We start from the raw sequence: 23614 nt of genomic DNA on the forward strand, positions 1-23614 counted from the left end.
TCTTTTTTGAAAAATGAGTTTACTCAGTAAAGGGTACCAGTAACTAACCAGAAGCCCAAAGGGCTTATTGTAGCTAGGGTTTATTTTTCATTTGCATTAAAAATTAGATTCAGTTTTTGTTGTGCCAGGGACCCATGTCACTTTTCCAGTCTAAGAGGGAATTTGTCAGCCTTGTTCTTGGTCAAGTGTGAGAAGATTTGAGAACAGATTAGGAAGACGAATCACTCTTCCCTTGGCACTGCACTTTATAACCACATTCTCACTACAGCTTAGAGGATGGCTCTGAAAAGGCCCTCAATCCTGTCTGTGAGAGCTGAAGGAACCCCAGAGGGATGAGACTGTAACATATTTCTCTGTCACTTTTTGGGCTTATATGACCTCAGTTACTTTCTTACTGAAAACTCTTAGCCCAGGTGTAGCCAAGGTCTCCTCCTTGCTGCATAAGGTCCTAGAAACACAGGGAGGGATAGGAATTCTCCAGGCAAAAATGCTGGAGTGGGTAGCCACTCCCTTCTCCTTGGGATCTTCCCAACCCAGAGATTGAACCTGGGTCTCCTGCATTGCAGGTGAATTCTTTACCATCTGAGCCACCTGCTAACACACTGTCTAATTGAAAACTGTTAGCCCAGATGTAGCTCCAGTCCTCCTCTTTGCTCAGAATGTCCTGGAAATACAGAGAGGGAAAAGAATATACAATGTCCACTTCCTGGGTCTTAAATTATTGCTAAGAAGGTGAGGAAAATTATATTTTTTTCCCTTGTGTTTTAAAAGACTCTTTTAAAAACCACATTATGTATATAATTTGTGCAATATATATTAAAAAGATCCTAAAATTCTAACAACACTTTTTCTTTTTGACACAGATTTCCTTTCAGTTTTTGATAGACTCTGATAAGATCAGATCAGATCAGATCAGTCGCTCAGTCGTGTCCGACTCTTTGCGACCCCATGAATCGCAGCACGTCAGGCCTCCCTGTCCATCACCAACTCCTGCAGTTCACCCAGACTCACGTCCATCGAGTCAGTGATGCCATCCAGCCATCTTATCCTCTGTCGTCCCCTTCTCCTCCTGCCCCCAATCCCTCCCAGCATCAGAGTCTTTTCCAATGAGTCAACTCTTTGCATGAGGTGGCCAAAGTACTGGAGTTTCAGCTTTAGCATCATTCCTTCCAAAGAAATCCCAGGGCTGATCTCCTTCAGAATGGACTGGTGGGATCTCCTTGCAGTCCAAGGGACTCTCAAGAGTCTTCTCCAACACCACAGTTCAAAAGCATCAATTCTTCAGCGCTCAGCCTTCTTCACAGTCCAACTCTCACATCCATACATGACCACAGGAAAAACCATAGCCTTGACTAGACGAACCTTTGTTGGCAAAGTAATGTCTCTGCTTTTGAATATGCTATCTAGGTTGCTCATAACTTTCCTTCCAAGGAGTAAGCATCTTTTAATTTCATGGCTGCAGTCACCATCTGTAGTGATTTTGGAGCCCAAAAAATAAAGTCTGACACTGTTTCCACTGTTTCCCCATCTATTTCCCATGAAGTGATGGGACCGGATGCCATGATCTTCGTTTTCTGAATGTTGAGCTTTAAGCCAACTTTTTCACTCTCCACTTTAACTTTCATCAAGAGGCTTTTGAGTTCCCTTCACTTTCTGCCATAAGGGTGGTGTCATCTGCATATCTGAGGTTATTGATATTTCTCCCCGCAATCTTGATTCCAGCTTGTTTCTTCCAGTCCAGCATTTCTATGATGTACTCTACATAGAAGTTAAATAAACAGGGTGACAATATACAGCCTTGACGAACTCCTTTTCCTATTTGGAACCAGTCTGTTGTTCCATGTCCAGTTCTAACTGTTGCTTCCTGACCTGCATACAGATTTCTCAAGAGGCTGATATGAAGATATATTTTACTTTTAGTATTTGGTTTGGGGAGTTATATCATTATAGCAATGGGAATTTGTCTTTTTAAAAAATTATTGTGTAAATTATTTTTATGATTCATTAATAAAGATTATATGTTATAAAGACTTTACTGTGTGGTCTTAGATTTAAATTTAGCTTTCAGTAAATTTAGAAAGCATAGTTTTTAGTATTTAGAAAGAGATGTCAGTGTTTTAACTTTCCTTGGTTTTCCAATGTTTCATTAATGGGTGTGGCATATATTTGTGGACAGTACCAATATAATTGATAAGTGAAAGTAATTTACAGAGTGCTTCAGTTCCATCAGCTGGGCACCAAGAGTTTGGAGTTCACTGCTAAGGATGGTCAGAGCCTTGGAAGGATATTTTCTGCATCTCATTCCTCATTACCATGACAAAGATGTTTCTGAGAGTAGTGGTATTGGACAATGACACCTGTTCACTATGGGTGTTTATAGTGTCATTGGAGAAGGACATGGCAACCCACTCCAGTATTCTTGCCTGGAGAATCCCATGGACAGAGGAGCCTGGGGGGCTACAGTCCACAGGGTTTCAAAGAGTCGGACACGACTGAGCACAGTGTCATTACATTGCTCCACAGACATGCTAAGAAATCCTAAATGTCCCAAAGAAATGTGCTCAGTAAGAGACTTTCACTCCTTTCATAAATTCTGTAGGTCAACATACAGTAAATAATGAGCAGCAAATGCAAACCACATATGTAATTTTAACTTTTTAGTAGCCGCATGCATACAAGTAAGAAGAAACAGGTGCCGTTAATTTTAATGATATACTTTATTCAACACCACGTAGTAAAAATATTATCATTTTAACACGTCACTAACAAAACCCAGTATGACATATTTTATACTCCCTTTTTCATACTAAGTCTTTGAAGTTTTGTGTGTATTTTATTTTCTATTTACAGCACATCTCACTTCCAAGTACTGACTTTCACGTGCTCAGGGGAAACGTGTGGCCAGTGGCTACCATACTGGACAGTGCAGCGCTAGACGCTTAGATGGTAGATGTGTTTAAGGCTCTTTTGATTCTGTAGAAGAATCATTCATTGTTGTTAAACAAAACCAATCTTCTCTTTAATAAAAAAAAAATCATTCAAACATTAATATTGCATTTCAGGTACAGATACAGGCATTTATGAACAGTAGTTTTGGAAAAATTCTATCTTCTCAGCAGGCTCTTCAACTGCTTCAAAGGTATTTATAATGCATTAAGCAGTGTAATTCCTTTTTTATTTATTTATTTATTTATTTTTTGTTTGCTTTTTAAAAATTTTATTTTTAAACTTTACAATATTGTATTGGTTTTGCCATATATCAACATGAATCCACCACAGGTATACACGTGTTCCCCATCCTGAACCCTCCTCCCACCTCCCTCCCCCTACCATCCCTCGGGGTCGTCCCAGTGCACACGAGTTGCCAGTCCAGGTTTGATGCACGATAAGCAGTGTAATTTCTAAGTGGGATAACTTTATACCTGAAAATAACCATTTCAAAAAAAATTTTGGAAATCTCTATGTAAACTTTGAAACTTATAAACAGTAATCTTTTTTATGATTTTATTCTTGAAATTTATTTATTTTAATTGGAGGCTAATTACTTCACAATATTGTGGTGGTTTTAGCCATACATCGACATGAATCAGCAATGGGTATACATGTGTCCCCTATCCCGAATCCCCTTCCCACCTCCCTCCCCATCCCATCCCTCTGGATTGGTCCCAGTGCACCAGCTTTGAGTGCCCTGTTTCATGCATAGAACTTGGACTAGTGATCTATTTCACGTGTGGTAATTAATATACATGTTTCAATGCTATTCTCTCAAATCATCCCACCCTTGCTTTCTCCCACAGAGTCCCAAAGTCTGTTCTTTATATCTGTGTCTCTTTTGCTGTCTCACATACAGGGTCATTGTTACCATCTTTCTAAATTCCATATATATGCATTAATATACTGTATTGGTGTTTTTCTTTCTGACTTACTTCACTCAAACAGTAATCTTTCAATTACCATAAATAGACTGGTGAAAATTTGAAACATGGGATGATGTTTTTCATTGAATTTTATTGAGGAAAGCCTTTATATAGGAAATGATGTCATATTTTCCCTCAGCTATGTAATATCTTAAAGTTAATTTCATAAGTGTTATTGGAAAGGGAACAAATAATGTTTGATTCTACATACTGAAAGGAATTCTGAAAGTGAAATTATCTAAGAGTAATAGGTCTCTGGCTTCCCTGATAGCTCAGATGGTAAAAAATCTGCCTGCAATGGAGGAGACCCAGGTTTGATCCCCAGGTTGAGACGAGCTCCTGGAGAAGAAAATGGCAGCCCACTCTAGTAGTCTTGCCTGGAGAATCCCATGGACAGAGGACCCTGGGGGGCTACAGTCCATGGGGTCGCAGAGAGTCAGACATGACTGAAGCAACTTAGCACACATGCCCCTACGCACAGCAGGCCTCCAAAGTTTCTGTTTTCCTTCCTGAGCACTCCTGCAGCTTCCTCTATTCTGACAGCAGTGCTCCCCTGCAGGACAGGGGAGCCTGGATTAGAGGAGCGGGCTGGACCAGAAGCCGTTTTCTTCCAGCTCAGAGAGGGCTCATTACCCATGTCAGGGACTCTCTGGGAACTCTCCCCTGAGAGCCAGTGGATCTGGGCTTGGGTCTGACTTTGCTGTAGTTCCATGTCTTTCTAATGATGAATCATACCTGTAAAACTTTAGCTCATGAGATGATCGTAAGAGTCAAAACAGATATAAAATGGTTTTGATGAGTGAGAGTACTATACAGTACTGTACAGACTATACTATACAGAGTACCATACAGATGGCAGTACCACTGTCTTGGCAGTTTCTCTGTCTCTTTTTACTCATTTTATTATCAGAATGTTATGGTTCTAGTTCTCCCCGTGCATCCTTAGTCTCTAAGCGTTGTGGTGTTTGGCTGACAAAATGTTTATTATCGTGACTGGGGATGACATGAGCAGTAATACTGGCAGAGGACAGTCAGTCAACTGCTTTCCGTCTTTGCTAAGCCAGCTTTGAAAAGCTCAACTTTTCAATCTCAGTTCAGATGTCATTTTCTTCAGGAAGTCTTTCTCGACTCCCCAGGCTTGGCAGGGTTTCCTCTGTTACATGCAATTTCTGGCACTCCTGTAATTGGAACAACTATTTATGTCACTTATGACCAATCTCTACCTTTTCAATGACCGTTGGCTCCAAGAGGGCTGAAGCCACACCTGTCTTGTACATCACTGTGTCCTAGGGCAATGCATGAGGCCTGGTGGGAATGTTTGTCAAATGAGTGAATGGATTTTTAGGACTACAGCAACTCTTAAGTATGTTTCTCATTCGCCTTTTAATTATTCACCTTCACTTGCTTTTAGATTCCAGAAACTGAACATTCCCTGTCTGCAGTTAGAAATAAACCACACCATTGAGCGTATTCTTCAGTATTATGTGGCTGAACTTGAAGCTACCAAAAAGGCAAGTATCATGTTTATAAATAGAACAGCACTTTTTGTACAAGAAGAAAAATACACTGCAAGTATTCGCCGTCATTATCTTGTGCCAAGCTTTTCAGACCAATCCTGTCACTGCTGAGTATCTTTGATGCTCCTCTCCAGGGGGAAGGTCCTGACAGCATGTGTCCCTAGAAAGCCAGATTATACCTCTCTCCTCTTAAGAATTATCTTCTTATGACAGGGTTCATGTATGTGTGGGGAATCCCATTTACATTAATGTTTTTGTACATCAAAATATGGGCTCAGGTTTCTGCCATAAAGGAGTGCGAATCAGCCGTAATTATACATACATCCCCTCCTTCTCTAGCCTCCTTCCCCTCCCCTCGTCCCATCCCGTCAGGTCATCACAGAGCACCAGACTGGGCTCTCTGTGCTGCACAGCAACTTGTCACCAGCCAATAGTGTGTATATGTTGATGCTACTTTCTCCAGTTGTCCCGCTCTCTCTCCTCTCCCACTGGGACCGCAAGTCATCTTCATCCGTGTCTCCATTCCTTCCCTGCAAACAGGTTCATCAATATCATGTTTATGGCAGAAGCCAACACAACATTGTAAAAATTTAGAAAAATATCTAAATGTTAAAAATAGGGGGAAAAAAATTGGGAAGGCTTTTATCATAGTTTGTGATCCTGAATTAGATAACACAGCATTGGAATAGGAATTTACTTGGAAATGTGAAATTAGCAGTACAATTAATGGGGCCAAGGAACAGAGAAGTAAAAGTAAAAGGTAGTTAGTTCTTGGATTCTTATCCCTCTTCTTCTGTCACTCTGTAAAATTAAAATATATGTGTATAACCTGTAAAAAAAAATATGGTCTCTGGAGAATATTATGACAGATATAATATAGCTATGTGTTCCCACTTTTGAGTATAGCTTTAGGATTAGGGATAAAAGGCAGAAAAAATGTATACATGTAATGGGAAGTAAGGGTTAAAAGGGAATCAAGTGTCATGTGTTGTAATCATCATAGTTTTTGAGCCTTGGGTTGATAGGGCTAGAGTACATACTTTTTGACAACCTCTTATTTATAAAACATGTCAATAATTGTAATACATCAATAAAAATATAGCTGTATGTGTTTTACCTTTTCCTCTGTATTGAATTTCAAACATTAATGCCAGACCTTTAATTACAGCTTTATCATTCTCAAAAAGATGACCCCCCTCTTGCTCGCAACATGCCCCCTATAGCAGGAAAGATCCTCTGGGTGAGGCAGCTGTATCGCCGGATAAGTGAGCCCATCAACTATTTCTTCGTAAGCCAATAGTTAAAATTTACAGTTTGTGGATCATGGTGGGTTTAGTTTTTCTTTTTTTGGCATGCCCTGAAGCATGTGGGATCTTAATTCTCCTACTAGGGATTGAACTGGTGCTCCCTGCATTGGAAGCATGGAATCTTAACCACTTGACTGCTGGGGAAGTCCCTTGTGGTGATTTTTAATACAAGAAATATATTTTATACTAGAGCATTTGTTTCCAGTAGAGTAACTAGAGCTAATTCTTTTACCAGGCAAAGTAAATTTAGCTTGCAAATACGCTTGAGAGAGAATAAGCCAATTCCTTTCATGTTTGGTAGATAAGCCTGATTAATTACAGCTAATCTGTCAGAAGGTTAATCTGAGAAATGTATGACCTTTAATCATACAGGACACTTGATAAAGGCTTTTGTAAAATAATTGCTTTGAAAATGATAGAGCACAGGCTTGGTACTGAAACTTAAGTCTGTGTGTGGATGGATAGGTCACTGATACACATTCAGTTCAGTTCAGTTCAGACGCTCAGTCCTGTCCGACTCTTTGCGACCCCATGGACTGCAGCGCGGCAGGCTTCCCTGTCCATTACCAACTTCCAGAGCCTACTCAAACTCATGTCCGTCGGTGATGCCATCTAACCATCTCATCCTCTATTGTCCCCTTCTCCTCTCGCCTTCAGTGGAGGTGAGGATGTGCTCAGAATATATTCCTCTGTGTAGGACTGAGGCCAAGAGCAGGTGTAATAGAGTACGTTCATCCTCTGTGTTCTTAAGACGATTAGATTTCTGAAAACCACCAGGGTAGTCTTAAGCCTTGTTGGGATTCTGAAACTGCCAGTTTGTCATCTCGTTTTGTTTGTGTGTTTTGGTTTTCCTTTTCTTGCTTTGTGTTTTAAAGAGATGGTGTCGCCAGTCCAGGTTCGATGTACGATACTGGATGCTTGGGGCTGGTGCACTGGGACGACCCAGAGGGAGGGTATGGGGAGGGAGGAGGGAGGAGGGTTCAGGATGGGGAACGCATGTATACCTGTGGCGGATTCATTTCGATATTTGGCAAAACTAATACAATATTGTAAAGTTCAAAAATAAAATTAAAAATAAAATAAAAATAAAGAGATGGTGTAGCAAAGCAAAGTTGGTTTGCCTGGTGTTGTGTCTTGTGCCTAAGTAGAGAACAAAATATAATAGTCTTGCAAGTGATTTTATTATTTGAGCATTATTAAATATTAAGTTTTTGTTGTTTTTGTTTGGCTGATATAATTTGTTTTACTGTCCTCAATATTAAAAAAAATATTGAAAAAACAGTAGGCTCTGGCAGTAGGCTCTGGAAGTTGGTGATGGACAGGGAAGCCTGCCGCGCTGCAGTCCATGGGGTTGCAAATATTAAAAAAAAATAAATAAATAAAACAAAATGCTGGCCTTAGACAAGAGGCCAGGATAGGTACTCAGTTGTTTATTGACTTTATAGTGACAGAGCAGAGATTGCCCTGTTTTTGATACGTGTGAATGAAAACAACAAAAAGAGAATGTTCAATTTTTACATAAAAAATCTTGTTTTTGTTCTTTGATATATATTTACTTCTTTTTAAAAAAGTTGGTGGGGAAGGAGGGAGGGGGAGAGAGAGAGAGGGAAGAAGGGAAGGAAGGAGGGAGGGAGGGAATCTACATTTCCTTTTTTTTTTGATGCTGTAATTTAAGAATTTGCCCTGATACTCACAGTTCTAGGAAAATTAGTTCATTGTATCTTGCCAGAAAAGTGGGGATGAAACAGAGAATTGGAGGTGGAGACCCTAGTGCCTACGGCCAGCTGTAAGACTAGATACCTTGCTTTATAAATCCTATTTTCTTTCTCAGTTTCTGCTTTTTACTGTTAATGTTTCTCTGCTTCCTTCTCTAGCTTGTCTGACCTTCCTCGTCTCTGATCTTTTTCTGAGGCAAAATCTAAATGAGTAGCATTGTTATTTGAAATATAAACAGCTTTACAGTTTGAATAGAAAGCAGACAGCAGACTTTTTAAAATAAATCATTTTTCTTCCCTTAAAAAAACAGAAAAACTCGGAAATTTTGTCAAGTGCAGAAGGCAAAGCTGTCATCCGTCAGTATAATAAAATTTCCTATGTTCTGGTGGAATTCGAGGTGGTCTATCACACAGCCTGGATCAGAGAGATCTCCCAGTTACAATACGGTGTGTGTAAGACTGCAGTGACCCTGCAGAGGAGGGAGTATTAGGTGGCTTTGAATGAGTTTGTGGTTCTGGAGAATTTTTATGTCTTTTTAAATATAACTGTATGATGGTTAAATTTAGATTTGGGACTGATACAATTATTTATTTCTTTACAGTTAGTAATATTCTGATTTTATAAGCAGAAATTGTCATGACCTTAAAATTGGTATATGCAGATTATGAGTTTCCCCTGAAAAACAGTATTAAAAGTCAATATCAAAGCTCTTTATTTCTCCATAGGTTTGAGAAGATTTTTTGTTTTTAATCAGTTTTATCATGCTGTAGATTCAAATCTCAGTCCCAGTCAAGAGAAAGAATCGCAACTTGCTTGTCCTCATTCTATCCTTCCTTCAATCGTTCCTTCCTTCTATCTGTCCTTCGTTCCACCCATCCTTTCTTCCATTATTCCTTCCTTCCTTCCTTCCTCCCTCCCTTGCTTCCTTGCTTCTTCTCTCCCTTCTATTTTCCCCTCCTCTCTTCCTCTCCCTTCCCTTTCTTTCTATAACTGAATTTAACTTAAATTTTGATCTCCAGTAAATAATGAATATTAGGGTTGTGTCTAAGTACCTCTGAGAGGTGCCAGGGTATTGGGCAGCTAAGTGATGTAGGAGATGGATGGTTTTAAGCCACCGTCCATCCATGCTCCCATCATCTGGGATGTTGTTGTCATTGTGTGGGCCCAGCTGGTCAGTTCAGGTTCCTACTTTGTCCCATATCAACCGTAATCTCTTATCCATAACCCTGGCGGAACCCTGATTCTGTCCCGTGGTGGGAAGGTGTCTCCCTCTCGTGCCAGGGATCTCCACTTCAGGAGAGCACAGAACTGCAGGGGTAGGAAGCACAGATTCACAGTTTGGGTCCCTGGGAGTGATGGTGAGAGGGGCCACTCCTAGTTCTGCCTCTTGGTTCCAAACTCACAGCACTATATATAGGTCATTGATTCGCTGCATGACTGCATCCTGAAGGATAAGATTTCAACCCTCTGGAGTATCTTCTGAACTGGCACCTCATTAAGCCTTTAATATACCACTTCTATCGGCCCAGCTGTTTCTGGGTAATGCATATGATAAGATCCTATGGATCCTAATGAAAGCCTGCTAATGGAGCAATGGTCTCAAACTTTAAAAGAAGGTTAAAATTTACATTATGGAAAAGATCAAAGAGAATTTTTAGCAATCGAAATATGGAGCATGTATTGTTTTGCTTATACAATACGATGCACTTCTCTATTTTTTTTTTTTTTTTTGTTCTGTCAGCTTTTCCTTTTATCTGCACACTAACAAGTTCAACAGTCCCCTGGTCCATAAAGCTGTTCCTTATTCTTCCTGGCAGATAATAATGTCTTCTTCCTCCAGAGGCCTCCACACACTTTATCATGACATTTGTGGCTTTATAGATCTGTCTTATCTCCCCTATACATTCTAGCAACACTCTCCGTGTCTGTTTCATCTTTGTGTCCTTTAAATAGCAGTCATAGCTAACAAAACACACCTTATATATTCAACCCCCATTAATTCTCATGGCAGTTCTCTGAGCTATTATTCTTATTGTCATTTTACAGATGAAGAAACTGAGGTGCTGAGAAGTTAAGTGATTTTCCTGAGATCACAGAGCTGGGAAGTGGCAGGGCCAGGATTCAAATTTGCCTTTCTTTAAAAAAAAAAAAATTATTTATTTGGCTGGGCCAGGTCTTAGTTGCAGCATGTGGGATCTAGTCCCCTACCAGGGAGAGAACCCCTGCATTGGGAGCATGGAGACTTAGCCACTGGACTACCATGGAAGTCCCCAGACTTGCCTTTCATGTGAACACAGGCTCGTGAAAGTGAATTACTCTGAAAGACCTCTTGTTATGTTGATGTAACTATATTTAACTGTTTAGGAACTTGGGATTATAATTGGAGACCTAGTATTGGTCTCCTCATTTGCTCTGTAAAGTTTCTCCAGTGATGATTAACATAGAAGGTTCACTTAGTCCCAGAGTTGCCTTCCTGGCTATCATTATTCTTAGTGGTCTCGCTGACCACTTTGTCCTTTCAAGAAAGCTCAGCTTTGCCTTAAGGAAGATAGATTTCATTACATGAATGTCCTAAGATTATCTTGGCATTTACTTGGGAAGATAATGATTTCCAGCCAAAGTTTTAAAAGATTCCAAATGAACTGGTTTTTAGTTGAAATCCTCATAAAACCATCATTGTTAATAATCACATCAAAACTCATTCTGTTGAGTAGAAGTCAACTAACTTCAAAGGGATATACAGTCTATTTTGTTTTACTAGGAATTTGATGCACCCATATTCTCTGAAGTAATTTGAGGCTTGGAAAATAAAATGTGTGAAATTCTCACATTAGCAGTGCTTGTATAAGATGCAACTGAAGCTAGCACATACTAGTTTACAACTGCGTTATTATGATGCCTCTAAAAGCAATTCATGTTAGGATAACAAATGGTTGAAGGCTGTTCAACATGAACAGTTTGGGATTATGTATTTAACTTCTTAATAAAAAGCATATCTGAGAGTACCTATTATATGACTGATGTTCATGTAGTAATTTGGATGTAGGCTAAAAAAAAATTCTTCCTCTGCATTCTAGGAGTTCACAACTCAATGGTGTTTAATAAATATTTCTTACGGATACTGAACCTAGTTATCGATTTAAGTCAGATAAACCTTCTTAAATTTGAGAAGCCAATTTAGTATTAGGTATAGAAAAGAGTTTGAACTCTATGAGGTGTGTCATATTTTGTAGTTGGGCACATCTTTCAATTCTCTCTCCCAGAGGTTAAATCACAATCTGTAAAAATAAACTAACACTGCATCACAGCCCTCTTAGACCCACTCAGAAAAGTACTGTGTTACAGTTCATGGCACAAAGGCTAAGCATTCTTGGTTCATATTTATGTCTCTGGATCTAATTTTATGGTTTACAGACACTCTGCATTCATTTATCTAAGTTTTGAGCACTGACAATGTGTCAGATACTGTGCCTTAGCACTTGATAGCCAAAACTACCATTCTGTCCTTAAGAAGTCAGTGGTTCAGTGCGGAAGACAGTCATATAAACAGGACTGGAAGCAGGAGTAAGTCATGTCAGCAATTGTTTATTTGTAGCTTTGCAAGCCACACTTTTTGTGCGACATCCAGAAACAGGAAAGTTGCTGGTTAATTTTGACCCCAAAATTTTGGAAGTTGTTCGGGAAACTAAGTGCATGATAAAAATGAAGCTTGACGTACCAGAACAGGCAAAGAGATTGCTAAAATTGGAAAGTAAATTGAAAGGAGATAAATTGTACCTACAGGTAAGATGGATTCTATTTTCTTTTCTTTTTAAAAAATATTTATTTATTAGGATGCGTTGGGTCTTAGTTGGGGTACATGGGATCTTTTGCTGTGGTACATGGACACTCAAGTTGTAGCTTGAGGGCTCAGTGGTTGTGGCACTTGGGCCTAGATGCTCCATGGCATGTGGGATCCTAGTTCCCAAGCCAGGGATTGAACCTGCATCTCCTGCATTGCAAGGTGGATTCTTAACCACTGGACCACAAGAGAATTTCCCTACTTTCTAATTTGCAAGAGGTTTTTAAATATATATATATATATATATAATTTTTTTTTTTAGAAAGAAAAAGACACCTTTGCAGTTGTGCTGATGCTGCATTGAGGAGAAATTTGTTATTATGTTGATTCTTTTTAAATTTTTTCAGCTTTATCGGGGGACAGATGACAAATAAAATTGTTAGATAAAGTGTAGGTCATGATGATTTGATATACATATGTGTTATGAAAATATGTTGTAGAATGTATTAGTCACTCAGTTGTGTCCAGCTCTTTGTGACTCCATGGACTGTAGCTTGCCAGGTTCCTCTGTCCAGGCAAGAATGCAGGAGTGGATTGCCATTCCCTTCTCCAGGGATCTTCCTGACCCAGGATCGACCTAGGTATCCCGACTTACAGGCAGATTCTTTACCGTCTGAGCCACTAGGAAGCCAGAAGCCCATATTATGAAAGGATTCCTTCCATTTAGTCAGTTAACTAACGTATCCATCATTATATATATATATATATATATATATATATAATTATATATATAATATATAAACACACACACATTGGTGAAAACATTTAAATTCTATTCTCTTCAGTTTAGTCGCTCAGTCATGTCTGACTCTTTGTGTCCCCATGGACTGCAGCATACCAGGCCCCCTGTCCATCACCAACTCCTGGAGCCTGCTCAAACTCATGTCCATTGGGTTGGCGATGCCATCCAACCATCTCATCCTCTGTCATCCCTGTCTCCTCCTGCTTTCAATCTTTCCCATCATCAGGGTCTTTTCAAATGAGACAGTTCTTCACATCAGGTGGCCAAAGTATTGGAGTTTCAGCTTCAGCATCAGTCCTTCCAATGAATATTCAGGACTGATTTCCTTTAGGATGGACTGGTTGGATCTCCTTGCAGTCCAAGGGACTCTCAAGAGTCTTCTCCAACACCACAGTTCAAAAGCATCAATTTTTTGGCACTCCGTTTTGTTTTTTTTTTTATAGTCCAACTCTTACATCCATACATGACTAATGGAAAAACCGTATCTTTGACTAGATGGATCTTTGTTGGCAAGGTAACATCTCTGCTTTTTAATATGCTGTCTAGGTTGGTCATAGCTTTTCTTTCAAAGAGCAAGCATCTTTTAATTTCATGACTGCAGTCACCATCTTTAGTGATTTTGGAGCCAAAGAAAATAAAGTCTCTCACTGTTTCCATTGCCTCCCCATCTATTTGCCATGAAGTGATGGTACCAGATGCCATGATCTTAGTTTTTTGAATGTTGAGTTTTAAGCCAACTTTTTCACTCTCCTCTTTCACTTTCATTAAGAGGCTCTTTAATTCCTCTTAGCTTTCTGCCATAAGGGTGGTGTCATCTGTGTGTATGAGGTTATTGATATTTCTCCTGGCAATCTTGATTCCAGCTTGTGCTTCATCCAGCCCGGGATTTCTTATGATGTATTTTGCATAGAAGTTAAATAAGTAGGGTGACAATACACAGCCTTGATGTACTCACTTTCCAAATTTGGAACCAGTCTGTTGTTCCGGGTCTGGTTCTAACTGTTGCTTCTTGACTTGAATGCAGATTTCTCAGGAGACAGGTGTGGTGGTCTGGTATTCCCATCTCTTGAAGAATTTTCCACAGTTTGTTGTGATCTACACAGTCAAAGGCTTTGGCATAATCAGTAAAGTAGAAGTAGATGTTTTCCTGGAATCCTCTTTCTTTTTCTACGATCCAACGGATGTTGGCAATTTGATCTCTGGTTCCTCTGCCTTTTCTAAATCCAGCTTGAGCATCTGAAAGTTCATGCTTCATGTACTGTTGAAGCCTGGCTTGGAGAATTTCAAGCATTACTTTGCTAGCCTGTGAGATGAGTGCAGTTGTGCGGTAGTTTGATTGTATGACGTGTTATCAACTACCGTCACTGTGTTGTACTTCAGGTCCTCAGACCTTATCAATCTTAGAGCTGAAGGTTTGCGCCCTGTTAGCAATAGCTTCCTGTTTCCCCTACGCCTGACATCTACTTTGCTACTCTTTTTATGAGTTTGCATGTCTTAGATAACACATCTAAGTGATATTATACAGTATTTATCTTCTCCTGTCTGACTTATTTCACTTAGTGCAGTGCCCTTGAGGTCCATCCATGTTGTCACAAATGGCAAGATGTCCTTCTCTCTCATGGTTGAATAGTATTCCATTGTATATATGCCACCTCTTTATCCATTCACCCATTGATGGAAAGTTGTTTCCGTGTTTTGGCTGTTGTGAATAATGTTGCAATGAACATTGGAGTGCATATATATTTTCAAATTAGTGTTTTCATATTCTTTGGATAAAAATCCCAAAGTGGAATTGCTAGGTCTTGTGGTAGGCATCACTGACTCAATGGACGTGAGTTTGAGTAAACTCAGGAGTTGGTGATGGACAGGGAGGCCTGGCGTGCTGCAGTCCATGGGGTACCAAAGAGTCAGACACGACTGAGCGACTGAACTGAACTGATGGTAGTTCTACTTTAGTTTTGTAAGGAAACTGTTTTTGATAATATTTGCACAATTTAGCTTTTACCAACAGTGTCTGAAGGTTCCTTACTCTCCACATCCTCACCAGTTATTTATCTTTTATCAATAGATGTGAGGTGGTATCTCATTACCTACTATGTTTACTTCTAGGAGTTTTATGGCTTCAGGTCTTAAATTTAATGGTTTAATCCATTTTGAGTTAATTTTTGGGTGCGGTATAAGATGGTGGTCCAGTTTTATTCTTTTTCATGTGACTGCCCAGTTTTCCCAGTATTGTTTACCGAAGAGACTGTCCTCTCACCATTGAATTCTTTTGACTTCTTAGTGTGTTCTTGGTTCTTCGTAAGTGAATCGACTGTATATGCACGGGTTTATTTCTGGACTGTATTCTGTTCTGTTGTGATTCTCGAGGCATTAAAATACTGACATGCAAACAGAAAGGAAAAAAGTGAAAGGATTATCAGAAAGCAAAAAGTGATTATCAGAAGTCAGATGTAGATTTCTGGATAATGACAATGATGAATAGCAAGTTTAAAACACTATTAATATTATAATTTTATAGATTAAGTGCATTATATTTTATAATATGTTCAATTAAGGATACTAGTAAGATATGAATTAATGACTGTAAAATGACATGAATGGAAAATGAATCTCAATATTATGGAGTAAAATGGAGCAACAACCAAAAAGATCAGAGTATTAGAATAGATATTCTCAAAACCAGTCTAGAAAAACAGGCTTATTGAGATATAATTCACATACCACACAATTTATCCATTTTAAGCATACAGTTTAATGGTTTTAGTATATTCACAAAGTTACACAACCATCATCATTATCAATTTTAGAATATTTTCATCATTCCCAAAAGAAACTCCATATCTGTTAGCAGTCAGTCCCCATTTTCCCCTCAACTCTCGCCACATCTTCCCCTGGCAATCACTTAGTGTCTCTATGGATTTGCCTACCCTGGGCATTTATACAAATGGAATCATTTAATATATGATGGTTTGTGATTCACTTTTTTAACCTAACACAATATTTTCAGAGTTCATTCATATTGTCCCATGGATCAGTACTCATTTTTGAGTGTGTGAGTGAGAAAGTTACTCAGTCATGTCCGACTCTTTGCAACCACATGGACTGTACAGTCAATGGAATTCTCCAGGCCAGAATACTGGAGTGGGTAGCTTTTCCATTCTCCAGGGGATCTTCCCAAACCAGGAATTGAACTGGGGTCTCCTGCATTGTAGGTGGATTTTTTACCAACTGAGCTATGAGGGAAGCCAACGGCTAAATAATATTCCATTGTGTGGTTATACCACATTTTAGGCATCCAGTCGCCAGTTGATAGACATTTGGGTTGTTTCTATATTTTTGCATCTTGAGTGATGCTGCTGTGAATATGTGTATACAAGTTTTTGTGTAGATATGTTTTCATCCTCTTAGGAATATAACCTAGGAGTGAAATTGCTGGGTTTTAGTAACTTCATAACTCTATGTTTAACCTTTTGAGTAACTGACATGTTTTGTTTTCCAAAAAGGCTGCTTTATTTTATGTTCTCACAAACAGTGTATGATGGTTCCATTTTTCCACATCCTTGCCAACATTTGTTACTGTCTTCTTCATTTGAACATCATTTGGATGTGAAGTAGTATTTCCATATGGTTTTGACTTGCATATCTTCATGGCTGTTGATGTTGAGGATGTTTTCGTGTGCATGTTGGTGATTTGTAGGTCTTTGGCAGAATGTCTGTTTTCTCCTATTCTGTGAGTTGTCTTTTTGTTTTCTTGATACTATCCTTTGGAGCACAAACTTTTTAAAATTTTGATGAAATCCAACGTATGTATTTTATCTTTTGTCCCATGTAATTTTAGTGTCATTTCTAAGAAATCTTTGCCTAATCCAAGGTCACAAAGATTTATGCATGTGCTTTGCTCTAGGGTTTCATAATTGTAGCTTTTACCAAAACACACACACACACACCCTCAGAATACCCCCTCAGGCATTGTAGAAACTTTGGCTTCATCATCAAAAGCCCTAGGTTTTCATACTGGTTAGTTATGACTTTACAGGACTGAGTGTCAAAATACTGTTATAAATTGAGGTTAATGTCACATGCACTGAATCTTGCAGGATTTTAGTTAGTATTGAATGATACTAGGAAAGTCAGAGTCCTTTGCCAAGTGTAAAGTGTACATAAAAGTTCAACTACAAGTAAGAGAAAGGAAGAAGGGAATTAATCACTTTGGAACTATTAAGTAAACATTGAAACAGTTTAAAATTATTAATTTGGGGAAGAATTAGCCTGAAACCACATCTTCCATCACACAGTGTAGTAAGTTACAAAACGATCAAAAGTTGATCATCATGGTTCTTTCTCTAAAAAACATCTAAAAGTATTTAAGCTTTGTGTAGACCTTTATTTTGATTCAAGAAAACAAATGTGGCTTCAGGAATAAGTAAGCTGCAATATATCAGAAAACAAGCAGCAGAAGGGGTGAAAATGTGTAATGACAGACTTAAGGAAAAGATAATTGTCTGAACCATTTAAAATTGCATGAATTTAAAAAGACAATTAAATAATAGTTATTATAAATGTAAATCTAGGAAGCTCCCATGACTTACTGTTTAAAGGGGATGCTCAGTTAATTTACAGGTGAAAGGAAAGTACAGCAAATTAGTACAAATAATCAGCCTCCATTTTACAGGGCTATGAGGAAATGGGTAAAATGAAACCTTCTAGGTATGAATCAAAATGTGACTGTTGCTTTAAAATAAATCAAAGTAAAACATGCCATTTTGACTTTTAACAGGGTCTCCTGCAACATTATGATGATTTATGTCAGGAAGTGCCTCCTGTGTTTGTCAATCTGATGACCCCTAAAATGAAAAAGGTTGGTGATGTTGATGGTTTATATTGATTTCCCTGTCGTTTAAAATTAGATTCCAGTTCTATAGATTATGGATTCTAGAACATCTATTCTTGGCAAGGCCCTCTTTCTAGTTCAACTTTATAGCTCTATTTTCCCTGCAGAATGATTTCTTGTCTAGGTTTTGTTGCCTTTGAAAAACAAATAAATCTAAATAATGAGCCCTTTCTAAGAATCTGCAATTGCTTCATGGACAGCCAAAGATGATTAAAAACAAAAAGTCACCTTTACTAGGCATAATGGAGGGGAAATAGAATTAAGGAAATACAACCCATAATATTTCCAGGTAATAAAAGGCAGCCTTTTTATGAATGCAGATGCTCCTTTTTAATAAGGGAAACCATTTTTTTTTTCTTTTTCTAGGTGGAAGCTGTGTTAAGACAAGGGCTCACAATATTGACATGGTCATCTTTAACACTAGAAAGCTTTTTTCAGGAAGTTGACTCAGTTTTGGGTATGTTCAACCAACTCTTAAAGAAGGTATGAGAGATACATTGTTAAAAACTACATGCATTAATACTCAGGCTATACGTAATAGTTTGATTAACCTATGAAAGCTATTTAAGTCTATTTAAGTGATTTTTAACTAAAAGGACATCATTACATTAAAAAAAAAAAAAAAAAGCTTTGTACTTCTTGAACTGATTTGGGGCCTCTTAATTTAGAATTGCCTTGTTCTTGTCCCTGAATTACCTTGCTTGTAATATGTTTAAATGATTGTTCAGCTCCACAGTGTAGTTTAGAAAATGGTATGGTTGTAGACTGTGGAAGATGGTGGAATGGAGGGCTTAAATGTATCTGATGTTAATTAGATGAGGTAGTTACCCACTTGGAGACTATCTATTGATTTCTGACATGTTTTCTACATAAAACATGCATAACCTTTTAGATGTGCTAGTCTGTCTATGGTGGCAGCATGTATAACAGACGAAACCCAGAGGCCTGAAAATCAGATAAACCTAGGTAGGATATTTCGACTTTCACCAGCTCTGTGTTCCTCTCTGGGTTTCTTGACTTCTCTGAGCCTTGGTTTCTCTGGCTGTAAAACTGGGATAGTACTGATTCATAGACTGGAAGGAGATCATGCATGTGAGGTTATGACACATGTTGCAGCTCAGTAAAGTTTAATTCCACATCAAGAAAAGATTTACTCCTAAAATTCCTACCAAATTATGCTTGGCTCAGGATGCAAGTTTCCAGATATAGCCCTCCAGGTTAGTTTATAACTCAAGTGCTTTTTGGATGAAAAAGGAGGTTTCTTCTACATATGTTTTCTCATTGGTAGATCAATGACTTGTGTGAAATGCATATTGATGCAGTTCTAAAGGAGATAGCCAAAACATTGTTAATTTCCCTGCCTGAAACCGGTGCTACCAAAGTAGAAGATATGTTGACACTCAATGAGGTATGTGTTTATGTGTTATACTTTAGTCATAGAAATGCTAACTCATAAACTAAAATGTGAATTTGCATTCTAAAAGTAGAAATCTGTGTTCATGGCATTTAGAATTCTGGATTTTTTTTTTTTTTTTTTTTACATCCTCAGCTCCAAAGACTTATAAGGTGTCAACAGCTCAAGCTCATGGTCACACCTTAGACATTATCTTAAGAATGTCCTCCACCTCATGCTGGAGTCCCCTGGGGTCCTGTTGGTGTTCACTGCCCTTCCTCTGTACATGCTCCCAGGGCAATATCATCTACTCTCATGGTTTTAACTACCACATACTTTGTCCTTAAGTCATCCGAACACCTGGGTGTCATCCAGAGTCCTTTTCTCGCTCCCATCCCCAAAGCCAGTCAGTCTTCTAGGGCTAAGCCAGATTTTGTCTCTTACTATTCTTGAATTGCCTCTTCTTTTCCATATCTACCACACTTGTCTTAGGTCATGCTTTTTTTCTCTTTTGAGCAAAGGTTTATCACAAGGGCCAAGCAAAGAGAATGAGTAGCTCATACTCAAAAAGCCTAAACTCCAGATCAGGCTTTTAATGCTCATGAGTGTGTCATTTGATGTGATCTAACTGGTCTTTCTGCCCCCATGTTCGGCCCCATCATATCCATCATCCTCCGGTTGTAGGAACTCCCTAGCTTAAATCCTTCAATGGCAGTGGCACCTGCCTAAGCTCCTGAGCATCACATTAAATTGAACTGACTTGAATACCTACTTGTCCTCCATTGGCTCAAAAGCACAAAAGACAGGAATCCTGTCTAGCCATTCTTGAGGCCTGGCACATAACACAGTCTTTCTCAGAAGCACTTACTTTTTATCTTGAACTCTGAGCCCTTTTTTTTTTTCTTGCCTGCCTTGTGCTTCCCACCTCCTTACTGGTTTAGGTCACCTTGCGAATGTCCTTTTCAAGACAAGCAAGGATGGTTCCATCTCAAGGGATGTAACCTGGCCATGGGAAACAAGTGCCCTTACCCTCTCTTTCTATGGAAATGTGGTGTCCTCTTCGCAGGACACCTTTCTGAGCTGTTTGGGCTTAGGGTAGCCAGCCAGCCTCTTGCTTCAGAATTACTTAGGCATGGAGCAGCCCCTGCATCCCCAGATTGTAGCGGTCATGGGTCAAGGTCTCTGAGTAGTTCTTTTTCAAAACTTTGAGGTAGTGTGATCTCAAGCCATAAACTTGAGTGAGGGTGAGCTAGTGGTTGTAAATTTCTAAGGGAGACTGTATCTGTCTCTCCTAGAGCCTTAACCGAGATTGCTGACTGTCCTGAAGAGCGTGGCCCTTGATTTGCCTGATGGTGTGGCAGGGAGGGCAAGGGTAGGTCTCAAGTTCCTATCTGCTACCCTTGTGAGGGATCCAAGGCCTCATTTGGTTTTTTGTTTGTTTGTTTATGGGGGAAAAAAGTCCCCATAAAAGCTGTAGCTTCAACTTCTCACTTTAGGCCCATATCTTTTTTTTTTTAATTGAGATATCATGTGTATACAGCAAAGTGCACAAATCTTAAGTGCACTATTCAGTGAATGTTTACATATGACGTACCCTTGTACCCTTCTCCACCGCAAGGTATAGAACATTTCTTCATTGCAAATGATCCCTTCTGCTCCATTCCAGGCAGCAAGCACCCTCTACCCCAAAGTCCTCAACATTTTGGCTTCTATCACTGTACATTAGTTTCACTTGTTTTGAACTTCACGCAAATGAAATCAAGGCGCATACATTCCTTATGTCTGGCTTATTTTGCTCAGGGGCTGTGAGAGTCATCTGTGTAGTTGCATGAGACACTAGTTCTTTCAATCTCATTCATTGCTGACTAGTATTTCAGTGTCATATTACATATGACTAGTGTCTGAGTTTATTACACTTTATGTGTCTACTCTACTGTTTGGGGCCTTTGGATAGTTCACAGCTTTTGGTTATATGCACTGAGAACTCTTGTAGGTGGTTGCTTTTTGTTTTGTTTTTGTGAACCTAAGCACCTGTTTTGGTGAGTGTATTCTTCTAAGTGAGTTTGCTGGGTCATAGTCATAGGTTATGAATATATTTAGCTTTTGTAGAAACTGTTTTTAGAGTTGGTATGTTTGAATTAGGAACCAAATAGATTCACAGATTGCATTTGATTTATATATCTTTTAAATTTCTTTTTGTCATCTCCCATTTCTTGGCTTGTAATTTTTTATTGCAGTAAAATATACATACTGCAAACTTTATAATTTTAACCATTTTTAATGTACAGTTCAGTGGCATTAAGTAAAATTCAGTGTTTTGTAACCATCTATTTACAGAACATTTTTTTTAAATCATCTTACACAGGAACTCTGTACCTATGAAACAATGACTTCCCATTTTCCTTCTCTCCACCCAATCCCTGGTAACCTCTATTTCTGCTTTCTATGTTTATGGATTTGTCTATTTTAGGTATCTCATGTAGGTGAAATCATGCAATATTGCCCTTTTGTATCTGTGTTACTTCCCTTAGCATAATGTTTTCAAGGTTATCCTATTGTAGCATGTATCAGAATTTAGTTCCTTTTTAGATCTGAAATGTTCTGTGATATATATACGCCACATTTGGTTTATCCATTCATCTGTCAGTGGACATTTGGGCTCTTACCACCTTTTAATGATGAGTTAAGCACTAGTGTGTAATTATCTGTCCCTACCTTCGATTCTTTTGGGTATATACTCAGAGTGGAATTACTGGTCATATGGTAATTCTATGTTTAGCTTTTGAGAAATCACCAAGTATTTTTCACGGTGGCCATACTCTTTTACCTTCCCACTAGCAGTGTACAACAAGGGTTCCAGTTTCTCTGCTTGCTTGCTGACAGTTCTTATTTTTCATTTTTGAAAATTAAAACATTTTTCATAATACTCTGAATGGATGTGAAGTCTCCTTGTGGTTCTGATTTGCCTTTTCCTAATGATTGCTGATGTTGTGCATCTTTCATGTGTTTTTTGGCCATTTGTACATTTCTTTGGAGAAATGTCTATTCGAAGTTTTTTTTTTTTTTTTTTTTTTTGCCTTCTTCTTTCTTTTAATGCTGTTTATTTATTGAAGAAATGGGATCATTTGTCCTATAGAATTTTCCATGTTTTAGACTTTTGCTTATTATATCCTAGTAGTATGATTTTTAAAAATCAAAAAATATATATATCATTTATTTATTTTATTTGGCTGGACTGGGTCTGAGTTGTGGCTCACAGGATCTTTAGTTGCGTCATGCGAACTCTCAGTTGGGGCATGTGGGATCTAGTTCCCTGGTCAGGGATCGAACCTGGGCCCCTTGCATTGGAAGCATGAAGTCTTAGCCACTGAAACACCAGAGAAGTCCCAGTAGTGTGATTTAACATGTTGACCTAGTCCTCTATTCCTTGAATTTCCTATGTATTTTAATTATCTGGAGGATTGATGCAGTTCAGGTTCAGTTGCTTTTGCTTTTCCTGACAGAATAGTTCACTGTGTACTTCCTATTGCTTCACATCAGGAGGCACATTTTATTGGTGTTTCCCTTTTTGTGATTTTAAGATTAATTAGTGAGCTCAAATACAGTCAGCTTTATCCATCATTATAAAGTTTCCCACCAACTTTTCTCCTGAGGAGTTTAGCAATCTTTGATTATTATTGCCTAGAGCCATTATTGTTGCCTAGAGATTGCAAAATGTTGATTTTCTGACTTTAGCATTTATGGATAAAATACCTCTATAAAGAAGAAATTTCCTTCATTAATTGCTTGGTTACTATGGAACGATGTATAGAAAATTCAAGTTTAGTGCTTCAGTTTTCCTTTTATATACCAGTTTTCAAAATAATGAGTTGGCTCACTGGTAACTTCTAAAATACTCATTGTAGTTTAAATTATTTAAAGATCATTATGTATGGATGGATTATTATGTATTTGAGGGATTCAGTCCATGGAAGTCATTATTCTTTTTTCTATTTAAATTTTATCATCTTTGTCCAGTGGAATTCTTCAGGCAGGCTTCTGTGTTTTTGATATGAGTCTTGTAGTCTTTGAAAGCTTTCTTGCTTCCTGGAACCACTGAAAATCTTAGGTTCATCTTGTACATTTCCTGTCCCAGATCTGGGATAACTCAATTTTCCATCTAGCCCTTCGGTGTTACTGGTGGAAAATGATATTTGAAGATCATACCCTAGGTGCTAGGGATGGCACTCATTTTTAACTTTCACCTGTTCTTATAGTATTATTTCTGCATCCCTGATATACCTTGGG

The 23614-nt window shown here is 38.5% G+C and overlaps 1 protein-coding gene across 4 annotated transcripts in view; it reads left to right on the forward strand.

Annotated features, from left to right (window-relative positions):
* Positions 1–23614, forward strand: part of DNAH8 (dynein axonemal heavy chain 8) — a 320679-nt gene that overhangs the window by 43533 nt on the left and 253532 nt on the right. For 3 of the 4 annotated variants that reach the window (XM_070777905.1, XM_070777908.1, XM_070777907.1), the window contains exons 13-20: positions 3063–3139; positions 5329–5428; positions 6603–6722; positions 8768–8903; positions 12053–12240; positions 17821–17901; positions 18301–18417; positions 19223–19342. In XM_070777905.1, coding sequence (XP_070634006.1) covers positions 3063–3139; positions 5329–5428; positions 6603–6722; positions 8768–8903; positions 12053–12240; positions 17821–17901; positions 18301–18417; positions 19223–19342 — 939 coding nt within the window. The remainder of the gene's footprint in view (positions 1–3062; positions 3140–5328; positions 5429–6602; positions 6723–8767; positions 8904–12052; positions 12241–17820; positions 17902–18300; positions 18418–19222; positions 19343–23614) is intronic. The other variant, XM_070777909.1, reaches the window with a different exon arrangement.

Source organism: Bos indicus, chromosome 23 (genome assembly GCF_029378745.1).
Source record: "Bos indicus isolate NIAB-ARS_2022 breed Sahiwal x Tharparkar chromosome 23, NIAB-ARS_B.indTharparkar_mat_pri_1.0, whole genome shotgun sequence".
NCBI lineage: Eukaryota > Metazoa > Chordata > Mammalia > Artiodactyla > Bovidae > Bos > Bos indicus.